The sequence below is a fragment of the Thamnophis elegans genome, chromosome 4 (assembly GCF_009769535.1).
Source record: "Thamnophis elegans isolate rThaEle1 chromosome 4, rThaEle1.pri, whole genome shotgun sequence".
Taxonomy (NCBI): Eukaryota; Metazoa; Chordata; class Lepidosauria; order Squamata; family Colubridae; genus Thamnophis; species Thamnophis elegans.
Window position 1 is genome coordinate 35431868 of NC_045544.1, and position 14731 is coordinate 35446598.

General features: G+C 39.0%; 1 protein-coding gene across 1 annotated transcript in view; it reads left to right on the forward strand.

Annotated features, from left to right (window-relative positions):
• The window catches only part of RFX6 (regulatory factor X6), a 43421-nt gene that overhangs the window by 14769 nt on the left and 13921 nt on the right, over nt 1-14731 (forward strand). The window contains exons 7-13 of the mRNA XM_032215309.1: nt 3311-3418; nt 5642-5719; nt 5813-5926; nt 8606-8655; nt 9581-9740; nt 10901-11045; nt 14090-14184. Coding sequence (XP_032071200.1) covers nt 3311-3418; nt 5642-5719; nt 5813-5926; nt 8606-8655; nt 9581-9740; nt 10901-11045; nt 14090-14184 — 750 coding nt within the window. The remainder of the gene's footprint in view (nt 1-3310; nt 3419-5641; nt 5720-5812; nt 5927-8605; nt 8656-9580; nt 9741-10900; nt 11046-14089; nt 14185-14731) is intronic.

Here is a 14731-nt window from a genome sequence, read left to right on the forward strand (position 1 = left end):
CTGGTTATTCAATTGTAAAAGTTCCACATACTTCGAAACAGAATAATTGAGGAAGCTTCCTGAGAGAAACCATTGGCTTATTTAGACAATTTTTTTTTCTCGCCCTGATTTGTGATGTATGGGATTGAATCGGTGTCCTTCCCCTTGCCAAACAGTGCTTTGCTGTTGTGTTTAGCTTTTTCCCACTTGCACAGTCCATATATCCCGACCACTTTTTTATATAGATGAAAAGTTTTTAAGCTCAAATAGAAACTCAGCCTGACTAGAAATAGGAATGGATAAATGCAACCTTCTCCAATTGGATACTTTATGACTGGATTGGATTTCAATTCCCATAATCCAGCCACTATGCGTGAAAACCTAGAGTTTGAAAATTCTGAAAGAAATGAAAGAGTGAGAGAATTTAAGGGAAAAGTACAGGATCAATATTTTTCTTCCATTTTTCACATTTTTTGTGAAATATTGTTATGATTCTGTTCATTGTATATGGCTACTGTTCATGTTGGCACGTGCATGTAATAGAGATGATGGTTTGCTGTCTGAGCAGGAGTTACGTTTGTTTGCCCTTTGCACCACTCACAAAATGGCTCTGCAGTCTACATAGGACTTCTGGATTAAAAGATTTTAATCTTAAAACAATGAAGCTAACATTACTTGTATTAATTAAATGTTTGAGTTCTTTTAGCACAGAGGTGTCAAACTTTATTTCATTGAGAGCTGCATCAGGGTTGTGTTTGACCTCGGGGGCTGGGGTGGCAGCCAGGGTGGGCATGGCCAGCTCAACATCACTCATTGAGGCTCTGTTTTCAGCTGCAACAGCCTCCTGCAGCCCTCTGCCAGCAAAAACGGAGCTTGGGGAGGATGCGCACGGCCCTCTTGAGCTCCATTTTCACTAACAGAGGCACCACGGACCGGTCCTTTGCTAGTGAAATCCTTTGCCCATGTGCCAGATCTAAGGCTTGACTTTGAGTTTGTTTTAGAGAAATATTTACTCAATAGATTAAGGATTAAAAGATATAGCACAATAATTCCCCTGATTTTGAAAAATCCTATCCTGACAGACACCATCAAAAAAATGATGTCCTTAGTGTTTCACCTGGTACAATAAGGGGTATAAGGGGGCTGACCATATTATCACCATTTAGTCTCACATTGACATGTTTTCAAAGGAAAAGTTACTTGTTAAAAGAATCAAATATGTAACTGAAACATGAGCTTCCATATATGTGAATGTATTAATTATAGCTTTGCTGTCACAGTGCTCCTGCCCTTTTATTTTATTTTCCATCTCCTTAATTTCCCAGAGTGTATTTTATCATATTATTATTGGAAAATAATATTTTCAGATTGGTCTTATCTTTTTTTCTAAAAAAAAAATCACCACATACTAATAGGTAATTGTTCAACTGAAGCCATATTGACTCATGACAGCTTTTAAATGACCTAATGTTTATGTCAACATACAATGGGAACTACACATCACTTCTTTCATTAGCTCCTTATCTGTGTTTGAGTAGCTTGATGTTTGGGCTAGTTATAGCTTGGATAATCTTGGCTTCTTTACTATAAAAAAGAAGTGTACCTAAACTGTTAATTTGAAACATTTTCTGGATTGTGAGGCTGGTCACAATCCAAAAACAGAGTGCCAGTCTTAAATGGATGTTAGATGTGAGATTGCATATATGTAATAATGTTCAACTGAAATAAACCCAGAAACTATATGTACAAGATACTGTATATACTTGTAAAGAATAATTTAATGAAATAAATTATGACTTTGTCTTGCATTATTCATATTTTTATCTTCTTGGATTAATGATATAAATTATGAGATCTAAAATTATGAGCTCTGAAATAGGAAACACCTTAATAAAGTTGTTCAGAAGAGATTTACTGGGTTTTATGATCTTTACCAAGGTCCATCAGTAATTTCCATTCCATTTCTTTGCTGATGTTTTAAAAGAAAAATATGAAAATATCCAGTTTAGCCAAATGTATAAATTAAAAAAAAACCCAGCTGTTTGCATTGTTTGGTTTAGCTAGAAAGCGGATCCCCTACCATGTGACTTGAAAGCAGTGGTGGGATTCAGCCAGTTCACACCACATTGGGAGAACCGGTTGTTAACTTTCTGAGCAGTTTGGTGAACTGGTTGTTGGAAGAAATTATTAGGGCAGAGAACCAGTTGTTAAATTATTTGAATCCCACCACTGCTTGAAAGTACTTCTTAAGAATTCCAGGAACTAAAGACAGGCTGTCTCGGTCGCCATCTTTGTTGAGGGCAGGGAAAGATGCCTCCATATGTTAAAAACAAGAAAGCCAGAACTGAGTCAATCTTCAAAATAAATATCTTATTTGATGGACTTCTCAAACTTGGCAATGCCCAAGCACATACGGGGATGTCTGCTGAGGACCCAAAAATTAAATGGAGATTTTAATGTGATTCCCTTTTTGGGGAATGCTGATAGAAATTTTGTTTGTTTGTTTGTTTGTTTTGTTTTGTTTTGGGATTCCTAGATTTTTCATTTCTGCATTCAACCAGATACCTATTTCTTGCTCTTCTCTTCTTCCTTTTTTTAAAATGCTATCTTAAAAGCTGAATCCATTATGCAACTCTTACTGATATTATAATGCATATAAACATTAGAATTTCTTTTGATGTGAACAGTTATTTAAATAGTTTCAAGTTATGTATTAATGGAGCAATTAAAATATTATAGATAAATGCTAAAAAGGCTTAGATCTGAAGATCCTGCAATATGATGAGAATAATGCAGAGAATAAGAAGAAGATGTTAAAGGCTGGATGATGAGTCTTTAAAAGAACACTTAAAGGAGACAAAATAGCATGTATGAAAATGTTTAAAAATATATTTCAGATTTTGTATCTTTTCTTTCACTCTCCTTTTGTCTTCCTGACCTTTGTTGCTGATAGAAAATGGTAGGGTTTATGGATAGGACCTGTTTATTCTTAGAAGCATTTCTAATTAACTGCATTTCAATTATGAAGGAGAAACGAAATGGTCAATCTGAATTAACTTCTCCAAGGTTTCTGCAAACCTAGCAGTGCCAATAGATATACCTGGCATATATGCTGAAATTCCTGATGCATTCTTGTTTTGATGAACATCTTCGGATGAATGCAGGAGAAGGCCTGATATTCTTACAGAGGGAATAATAATAGGAAGTTCAACTGCATGAACAGAAGTCTGTGCACCTGTGATATTGAGCAATCTGATTATTTGTAAACAGTTCAATAAGATTATCATTATATTATGACCATGCATTTGTAAAGTTATTTCATATATTTTAGGGTGGTTTTACACGGAAGTATTCTTTAAGCTCCAAAACTGGGACTCTTCTTCCAGAATTCCCCAGTGCTCAGCACCTTGTATTGGACCAATGTATCTCTAAAGACAAGGTAAAATGTGAAGTGTTTGCACACTAAACTGACTTCTAAATTTGCACTTTTTATTTCACCTCTGCTCTCAAATGATTCACAGTAGTGATATGAAACTGCTACAAATGTTTGTAATCAAACAGACTTGACTGATTTATAGAGGGAGCAAAACTTTACTATCGCCCTTAAAGGGTTTTCCATTGGAACAGTGGTTGAATTATTTACATATTAACTTGCCTAATATTTTACAAACAGAGGGATTCGTACTGACAAAGGCAAAACAAAGAAATAGTTGAGAGTCCTGTCCATTCAAAATACCAATGGACTAATTTAACACTGATAAGGCAGAAGCAAATTATTTGAGGCAAATTACGAAGTGGATTTTTCTACTTTTTTTTTCTTTTGGTCAGTGAACACAAGTTAGCACTTCTTTATTTTATTTCTTAATCATTTGACAATGATGTATCTGTCACTGTGACTCTTAAATAGTGCTCTTAGTGTGGATGATTTCTTATATTTCTTTGTGGAAAAAATGTAGATGACTGTTAAATCAATTTTAAATAATAATATGTTATAATTATTGAACCAAATAAGAGTCAAAATGTCTATAATGCTATGATTATGAACATACAGGAGGGTTTACTGGAACGATCTCCCCGTTGAGATCCGGACCCTTACCGGCCTTCCGCAAAGCAACTAAGACCTGGCTGTTCCGGCAGGCCTGGGGCTGTTGAACTATCCAGCCCCCTGCGAGGTTATGACTGTTGTTGTATTTTAAATTCCTGTTTTCTATTTTTATTTTTGTACCCCCTCCCCTTCTGATTGTTAGCCACCCTGAGTCTTCCGGGAATAGGGCGGCATACAAGCCAAATCAATCAATCAAATCAATCAATCAAATCAATTTACATACATACACAAACACACACACACACACACACACACACAACTATACATATATAGATATTGTGTTAAATCAATATTATTTCAGTCTTGACCAGTATAAAATATAGAAGAATACAAAGATCAGTAAATTGATAACTTTAAGTATATACATTTAGTATAAAATACTCATTTTATTGTATTACATATAAATAAATAAGTATTATTCAAAAGTATATACATATGCATATATGCATGTATATGTATGTGCATGTTATATATACTCACTCACACACAAACATCTATAAACATAACATATAAAAGGATGAAATTTGTATTGAAGGTCTAACATCTGAAAAACACTAAAAAAAAACCCTCTACAGACCTAACTTAAAACAATCTGACAGTCCTAACATTAACCATAAAATAATACATAACCAGTTAAATTATTAATAAAATATTTCATTTCAAAAATTAATAAAATCATTATATAGTCTTTAAATAGGAAACCCAAATATGTAGGAACTATGCTGAAAATAGAAATATTGAATAAGCTGAATCAGTGCTTACTGGCAATCTCATCCTGCCTTATTTTATGCGTCACCACACACTACTTGTAAATAATGAAAGAATTAATGTGTAGAAATAATAAGTGGGTAGTAGAACAGTCTGGTATCCTTTCGATGAGTGGCTTGAGGAATAAGAGCACTTGAGTCATCTCTATAATATGTACTATGGAGGAAAACATGCTCATTAGTAAACTTGGTCACCTTTTTTCCCTCGGGTGCCAAAGCATGTGTGCATGCATGTATGACCACATCCGCATTTTGCTCACCTGCATATGCGTGCACGATCCCCCCCCTCCTCGCCCCATGCGCATGCATGCATGGCTTTCTTGGAGCCTGGGTAGGGCAAAAATGCCCCCATTGCCCCCCAGGTCCTCCAGAGGCCAGAAACAGTACATTTCCCGACTTCCGTGGGCCCATTTTTCGCCCTCCCTAGGGTCCAGAGGCTTTCCTGAAGCCTGAGGAAGGCGAAAACGGCCTCCCCACGCCATCCAAAAGGCCAAAAATCTGATGGCTAGCATGCACATGTGTGCTGAAGCTGACATAGGGCAATGCTCATATGCCCTCAGATGCCATAGGTTCGCCATCACGATCCTATCCTATCAAAGTGGCAAAGCATCATAACTAGAAATATATTAATAGTCTTTCTATGACTAAATTAATCATTACTCCTTTAATTTTCAATCATCTGCAATCTATCCTTCCTTCCAAATGCAAAATGTTGCAGAAGAAATTCCTGAAGGAGATATAAATATTTTGTTTAATGTTACATTGTTTTAATTTTTAATTCCTAAAATAGGTGGATACTCTTATCATGATGTACAAAACTCACTGTCAATGTGTCCTTGACAATGCCATTAATGGAAACTTTGAAGAGGTAAGTTCTATAGAAGTATGCTAATCTGTTCCTAATATGAGGAGTGTAGGCAGAAATCTCACTCATATTTGCTCTCTTATGTCTCCTTCCTAGATCCAACATTTCCTATTACATTTCTGGCAAGGAATGCCAGAGCATCTTCTTCCCCTGCTTGAAAATGCAATTATCCTTGACATCTTCTGTGTTTGCGACTCAATACTCTACAAGGTCTGTTGCCTTCTGTCACAATAAAAAATGTTTCTTTGCAAACCAGGTTCTTACTGATATGGAAAAGTTAGCCTTGACTACTTTAATGGGTTAGGCCCCTGGTGGCAAACCTATAGCATGCGTGCCGGAAGCAGCATGCAGAGCCATTCCGTGTGGGACATGTGGCCTTGCTGGCCCCTCTTCTGCATTCCTGTGCACACACACACACACACACACACACACACACATGCTGGTCAGCTGGCCTTCATGCGCGCGGCAGCACCAAAACCCAGAAGAGCAGCTTTCCAACACATATGTGCGCGCTGGTACCTGGATTTCCGGGTTTCTATCACACACATGCGTGATGGCCAGTTGTTTGTTGGGCACGCGCGAGGGGTGGGTTCCTGCCAGTTCTAACCTCTTCTACCGAAGAGGTTCCACAAATCTACAGTGCCGTAGACAGTGCCATTTAGAACCAGTTCCAGCTCCCTCTCCCCGTCCATCCACACATCATCAAGATGAAGAGTGAGATGAGGAATTCTGGGAGTTGAAGTTCACAAGTCTTAAAGCTGTCAAGTTTGAGCATCCCTGGGGTTTTTTTTCTAAAGGGTTAGGGGTGCAAGGGTCTTATAACTTGACAGATTTAAGGCTTGCATGCTTCAAATGCCAGAGTTTCTGAGCCAACATTTTGGTTGCTAAGCAAGAGTTAAGTTAAGTTAAGTTAAATGAGTTTCACCAGATTTTACAAGTTGGCCACGCCCACTCAGTCACATGGCTGGTAAGCCACTCCTACCCGGCCACATGGCCAGCAAGCCATGCCCACCCGATCACATGGCTGGCAAGCCACGCCCACCCAGTCACATCCCACAAAGCAGGCCACACCTACAGAAGAGGTTCTAAAAAATTTTGAAACCCACCACTAGCACGCGCCCATGCCAGAAACCAGAAGTTCGGGTGCCGGTGCACATATGCGCACCAGAACACTGCTCTTCCGAGTTTCAGCATCCTGTGTGTGCAAAGGCCAGTGAGGCCGCGCGGTCCAGACAGGATGATTTTGTGTGCCATTCCTGGCACTGCTGGTCGGCATGCAGTGACGTAAAAGGTTAGCTATCACTGGATTAGGCAAGAAGATCAGGCAGGAAAATATGCAACCATCTTTAATTGTGTAATCACGATTTGCTGCAGACACCACTGATTGCTTCAGACAGCAGGAATGGGTGACCAAACAGAATCAAACAAATAAAGAAACAGACGAGATCCTATATATAGGAAACAGGCACATTGTTAGGGATGTTTAGGTCAGTTTCTGTACCTGGTACATTCAGTGGTAGATGCCTTCACACATTATATTATAAGCCCATAAAATGTCCTATGCTTGTTTTTCAAAAGCGAAAAAGAAGTAGATTTATTTTTATATGGAACTTTTTCTAACATGTGCTGCTTTTAATATGCTATTTATAAGCCACCTTACAACAAAAATATATGCATTTTTGTATGGCAGTGCATACATTATAATAACGTCACAGCTAAATTGTATGATTTAGTGTAGCTGTGGGAGGAATTATTAAATAATGAGAAAGTAATCATACTGAAAAAATTAAAATAAAGCATACAGTGTTTTTATTAAATCCAGTTTTGTTTTTGCCCTGGCCTCTTGTACTTCTCTCCAGGAAAGTGATGAAAATTTCCCCGAGATGCATTTGAAGCCACCTCTGTTTTAATAAGTAGTTGACGAGGAAAGTATTCCCAACACTTTGTTATGTTGATAATTTCCCCCAAGTTCCTTTAAATGATTCAGGGAGACAATTGATTCTTTAAATTGTACCCATTTGGACGCATCCTTTATTTCATGTCGATTATCCTGACAGGAGGAGCCTCATGCAATACATAACTGAATCCATTTTTAACTTAGGGCTAGTAGATGTCCTCCTAATAGATTGCAACATACCTTACTATTTCCAGCAGTTCAAGACCAATTTAGAATTTACCTCTGACAGTTTGCTGTTCTATCCCATAAATGCACATATATACACTTCTACCAAGGGCCTCATGCAGGGGTGAAATGCTCTGAAGTCTGCTACCGGTTCACTTTGCTACCAGTTCATTTTGTGCGCACACGCATGCCAAACACGCACTTTGCATGCATGTGCACTGCCGGCACTACAATGCAGCGCTGAAAAAGGAGGATTAAGAAGCCTTTTCTGAGTCTGCAAAGGTAAGTAGAACAGTGGGGGGTGGGGGTGGGAACAGCTGTGCTGCACGATTTAGATTCGCTAGGAAGCAGGATTTCCTGCTTTCTAGGAAATATAAATCAAGCAGCATAGCTGATTGTTGCACAGCTGATCGTCAGAAGTACCGGTTCTCCAAAACCAGTAGCATTTTTTTACTACCAGTTCAGGTGAACTGGTCCGAACCGGTAGCATTTCAACCCTGGCCTCATGTTATTGAGGGAACACCATGCAGTCTACCATCTATGAGCCAATATGAGCAGGGAATTCAGCTAAATACTGTATCTTTGCCATATCCTGTACTGAGCAAAAAGTCATGTGTATGATAACACAATAAGAGTCATCAATTAATACATTCTTATTTGCAATGCAGAGATTTTTTTTATTTACAACAAAGTAATAACAGGGCCTGCCAGCCTGATTCATTGCACTTGATAATAGAGATATTAATTTTTCTCCTTCTGTATTTAAGGTCCTTATAGATGTACTCATCCCTGCAACTATGCAAGAAATGCCAGAAGGGTAGGTAGCACTGTAGGTGAAATTATGGAAAACATAAGAATTCCTTTTAAGAATGCCACTCACTGAAGAAAAGGGCTTATTTTCCAAAATATGGATTTTTTTTCGTAGAGCTAAATTAAAGTAGAATTAAGTATTGTAAAGAACTTCAAAAGTTTAGATTGGAAGGGATTGAAGTGTAATAGCCTATTTATTCGGTCAAAATCTGTTGTTGTAATTCTGGGATAAATCAAAAAATTAAAAATTAAATTAAAGTTGGTACAATGGCATTGGCACAACTTGTTATAATGATGTATGCCAGTAAGGATGAACCTATGGCACAAGTGCCAGAAGTGGCACACATAGCCATTTCTCTGGGCAAGCTAGCCATCACCCATTGTTCTTCCAGGTTCCAGTGCGCACATGCGCATCAGTTAGCTGGTCTTCACATGCAGGAGTATTCCAGCAACCAGAAGAGCAGCTCCCTGGTGCGCATGTGCACACCGGGAAGCTGAGCTTCCAGTTTCTGGCACATCCATATGCACTGGCCAGCTGCAAGACCAGGTGACTGGCACGCATGCGCATATCAGAAGCTCAGCTTCCTGGTGCCCTCATACAAGCAGGGGAACTGCTCTTCCGGTTTCTGGTGCTCCCCCCCCCCCAACACACACACACATGGACATGGTCCCATTTTGGCACTCGGTGCCAAAAAGGTTTGCCAACACTGATGTATGCCATAAGTGGAAATCCTTGTTCCCAGTCTTAACTGTACATCTAATTTTCTGGTTCTGGCCATGTAGTTTTCCTATTAAATTCAGACTGTAAAGTCTGTTTTGTGTTGAACCACCACTTTTCTGGATGAAGCTCTTAATATTTTTTAATCATATAACATGAACCTGCCCATGTCATTCTGTAGGGATGGATTCTAAACTTTTTATTTTTGTTTCAGAATATTGGCTGATATAAGAAATTTTGCTAAAAACTGGGAATACTGGATTATTTCTGCACTAGAAAATCTACCAGAAGAACTTGCAGCAAAGAAATTACCAATTGGACGGAGATTTGTTTCTTCCCTGAAGCGTCAGACCTCCTTTTTGCACTTAGCCCAGGTAGGGCTAAAGTAATGAAGGGTAGAGCATTTACGGTATTTTGTAAATTCAGGATGTACTCTATGTACTCAAGTGTGTGCAGAAATTCCTAGTAGAAATGCAATGAAATTATGCTGCATATGTACTGCAAAGTAGCCTCTTTGGAAATAAGAGGAGAAATACATGTCTCAGAATCAGAATACAATTGGAAGAGACCTTGGAGATCATCTAGTCCAACCATCTGCTCGAGCAGGAGATCCTTTCCAGTGGGGAGATTCAAAATTTTGATGAACCTCAGAAGGATGGAAGGCTGAATCAACCTTGAGCCTGGTGAGATTTGAACTGCCAAATTGCAGGCAGCTGACAGTCAGCAGAAGTAGCCTGTAGTACTGTGCCACCACAGCCTTAACTATGACACTAGAGGTCGTATTCAGCCAGTTCTGACAGTTATGGAGAACCGGTAGTGGAAATTTTGAGAGTGGGGAGGGAATGGGGATTTTGCAGTATCCTTCCCCTACCACGCCCACAAAGCCACACCCCCAAAGCCACACCCACAGAACTGGTAGTAAAAAAAATTGAATCCCACCACTGTATTTCACCAAACTGGCTCTCATACGGATAGTCCTCGACTTACAACAGTTACTTTAGTGACCGTTCAAACTTACAGTGGCACTGAAAAAAGTGACTTATGACCATTTTTCACACTTATGACCATTGTAGTATCCCCATGGTCATGTGATCAAAATTCAGATGCTTATATTTGACAGTCGCAGTATCCTGCTTACCTTTTCTAAACTTTATGATGAACAAATCAATGGTGAAGTTAGATTCACTTAACAACTGGGTCACTAACTTAACAATTGCAGTGATTCACATAACAACCATGGCAAGAAAGGGGCAAAATTTGCTTAACTCACTTAGCAACAGAAATTTTGGGCTCAATTGTGTTTGTAAGTCGAGGGCTATCTTTATTTACTGTTGAGGCAGCTAAAATTTAGTTACCAATCTGATAGCAATTTTAGCAAGGTATTAATTTCATTAAATGACATTACATAATATTAATATTTAAGTAGCAAAATAATCATATTTGACCATGAATAATTTTGAAAACGTAACTGTGCTACGCCACTGCTACACCAACAACAGAAATTCAGGATTTTTCTTCTGTTTTGTCTTCATAGATTGCGCGACCCGCTCTCTTTGATCAACATATAGTGAACGCCATGGTGACTGATATTGAAAAGGTTGATCTGTATGGCATTGGATCTCAGGCACTTCTCACTGTTTCAGGGAGCCTGGACTCTGAGGCGGAGGGCTACACTGAATGTAAGCTTGTGCTTACAACTGAAGGGATTGTGTTTCTCAATCTGTCCTAGGACTTTCATTCTATTCCAGGGGTGTCAACTCAAGGCCTGGGGGCTGGATCCGGCCCATGGGGTGCTTAGATCTGGCCCGCAGGGCTGCCCTGGAAACAGTGAGGGACTAGCCTGCGGTGCCTCTGCCTGCAAAAATGGAGCTCTGTTTTTCCTGGCAGACGATTGCAGGAGGCCATCACAGCCGAAAATGGAGCTCGGGAGCCCATTTTTGCTGGCAGAATACTTGGGCCAACACAGGTGTCCCCAACAGGAGTGATGTTGAGCTGGCCACACCCACCATGGCTACACCCACCCCAGACCCCCAAGATTAAACACAACCGTGATGCGGCCCTCAATGAAATCAAGTTTCACACCCCTGTTCTAGTTTGTAAAACTGAAATGCATGCTTGAACTTACCTTACGCTCTTTATATGCGATATGATTCTGTTTTGCATTAGAAGCCAATTTAAAACAAAGCTGGCTTCACACATATCAACATGGACTTCTCTATAGAAATATCCAATAGACTACAGATAGCTGAAATTCCCTGATTGCAGGAGATTCCCAATTCAATTCAATAGCATAAGCAACTTTAGATCAACTTTCACACTGCCTGCAACAAACTCTCTTTGACCCTAAAATTTTCCCTAATTTAACATATGGATTAAAAAGTATCCCGAAAGTGTTGAAATATCAAAATTCATACAACAGGACATATCCTTTGGAAAGTATATACAGGTAGTCCTCAACTTATGACTACAATTGAGCCCGAAAATTTCCATTGCTAAGTGAGACATTTGTTAAGTTGTTAAGTGAATCGTTGCTGGTGTTAAATTAATAACACAGTTGTTAAGTGAATCTGGCTTCCCCACTGACTTTGCTTGCCAGAAGGTCACAAAATGGCCCCGGGGACACTGTAACTGTCATAAATATGAGTCAGTTGCCAAGCGTCTGAATTTTGATCACGTGGCCATGAAGATGCTGCAATGGTTGTAAGTTAGAAAAACAGTCATAAGTCACTTTTTTCACTGTCATTGTAACTTTGAACAGTCACTAACTGGATTGTTGTAAGTTAAGGACTGCCTGTAATCAATTCTTGTGTAAGTTATTTGGAATGTTAGTCCCTTCTTTTCCTTCCTCTTCTGCATAGGTACTTCATACATCAGTGGTGGGTTGGTAATTTTTTTATTATCGGTTCGAGTGCGTTCCATGCTCGCTCTTGTCACTTCTGCGCATGCAGTGCGGAGCCTCCCACCGCTGCTACTACCAGTTTGCCTGATCCGGGCCGAACCAGATGCAACCCACCTCTATCATACATATATCATGAAATAATTTATCAACATGAAATAATCCAGTGATTATTTCGTTATATTTTTATTAATATCTTTGTGTCTGTCTGCATTCTTTCATTTTGTGTGTGACATGAAAATTATTCATCACATAAGGAAGACTCCAAATGTTTTTGTTGGATTCCTTTTTTTGTTTTGTTTTCTTATTTAATTGACCAAGATTACTTTTTTTGTTCTTCCTTTTTTAAAATTCTGATTAAATAAATTTCTCACTGCCATGAGATAGGCAAAGTTAATTAATACAAAGAGGTTCAAACATTGCTTAATCCCATTACGTCAAGACAGGAATAATTACATTGCATGAACTGAAGGACATGCAAATGTAAGCTTGTTTGCACAATAGGGCTTTTTGCTCCTCTATGTCAATTTCAAATGCTCTGAAAAATCTGCCAATCTTTAGACCCAATTTTGAGAAGGTTCGCCATGGGGAACCATAGATTGAAGGAGGAATTGTGCTTTCTGGAATGATGATTAAAGCAGTTTCACCAATAGGACATAGGGTTTTTTTGTTAAAAAATGTTTTAAGTATACAAAAGTACAGTAGCCTTAAAACATCATTGACTCAGGACATAAAACTGATTTCAACAATTTAGATATTTGCTTAGGTAATTCTCACTGAAATTAAGGAGAAATAATTAACGTGGCTTGATTTTTCTTAAATAAGTGTAGCTTCTAAAACATATTAAAAACTAGTAAAACAAAATTCAGGTTACAAATACTTTCCAATTTTTGTACAGTGTGATGTTCTTTGTTTTCTTGACTCTTCAGTAAAGAAAGATTGTTGGCATTTTGGATTCTCTAAATTCCCTCTCTTATCTTTATAGATAGTGATGGTTGATGGTTGATAAAGGGACATCAAAGTTTCTGTAGCCGTCCTATAACAGCACACCCTGCAAGTTCTTTAATTAGTTCTTTATTAGCCATAATAATATTGAATGGCAAATATAATTGTAATGATAATATAGGCACCCATATTCCTAAAGGCTTAGCTACACATTATATCCAAATCCTTATAAATAAATCTTAGTAGTTCTTTTTCTCTACAAAAAAAACTGATGGGATGAGTAAGCATAACGCTGGAAGGGTAAAAGAGAGCTCTTCTACTTTGCCATCTCTCTGCTATAATTTCCCCCAGTCATTGGCTTTTTGGTTTGGTTAACATGCATCTCTGTGCAATAGGCAGTTAGGATCTAAATTTTGGTATCTGCAATAGAGGCAATAAAATCCCATTAACCGAGAACTCAGTCTTTAATGCATGAGTTCTCCAAAGAAGAAAGCCATGAGTATGTATAGTGGGACAAAATGTTTTTGGAAAAAGGAAATGCTCACAGTAACCCGAACAACAATTTCTATGATACAAAATTTGAATACACAACAGAACTGGGTAGCTTGATTGATTGATAGATCTGTCAATTTGAATAAATGCAAAACTTTACTAATCATATAAAATTTTCCTGGGAAATAAGTCCAGCAGTTAGCTTGAGGAACTCAAGAAATCGCCCATATTTTCTCTCTTCTTGTTTTTCCTTCATTGCTCTAATTATCCCTTTTTCTTTCCTTCACATGCTACGAAACTAATAATGATGGGTGAGTGGCTTCCTCTCCTGTTCAGAGTAGAACACAATCACACATTTTCCTTTTTACATGGTAGATGACTCTATTACAGTGTTTCAAGAATTGAAGGACCTCTTGAAGAAGAATGCTACTGTGGAATCGTTTATTGAATGGCTGGATACTGTCATTGAGCAAAGAGTTATTAAGGTAAGACTAGGTTTTAGGTTTTAGGTTTTATTGGGATTTATATGCCGCCCTTTTCCCTGAGGGGACTCAGGGCGGCTTACAACCACAGGGGAGGGGAAGTGCAAGGTCAAAACAAACACTTTGTGAACAAAAGAAAAATAATAAAACACAACTTTCATTCAGCAATCAAACACTCGGGCGGGTAATTGGAAGCCTATCCCCAGGCCTGCTGGGAGAGCCAGATCTTGAGGGCTGCGCGGAAGGTCTGGATCGTGGTGAGGGTGCGGATCTCCATGGGGAGCTCGTTCCATAGGGTCGGGGCAGCAACAGAAAAGGCTCTCCTCCGTGTGGTCGCCAGTCGACATTGACTGGCAGATGGAATTCGGAGGAGGCCCAGTCTGTGCGATCTGATTGGTCGATTTAGGGAGGTAATCGGCAGAAGGCGGTCTCTCAAGTACCCAGATCCACTACCATGGAGTGCTTTAAAGATGGTCATCATTATCCTGAAGCGCACCCGGAGACCAACAGGCAGCCAGTGCAGCTCGCGGAGGACAGGTGTAACGTGGGC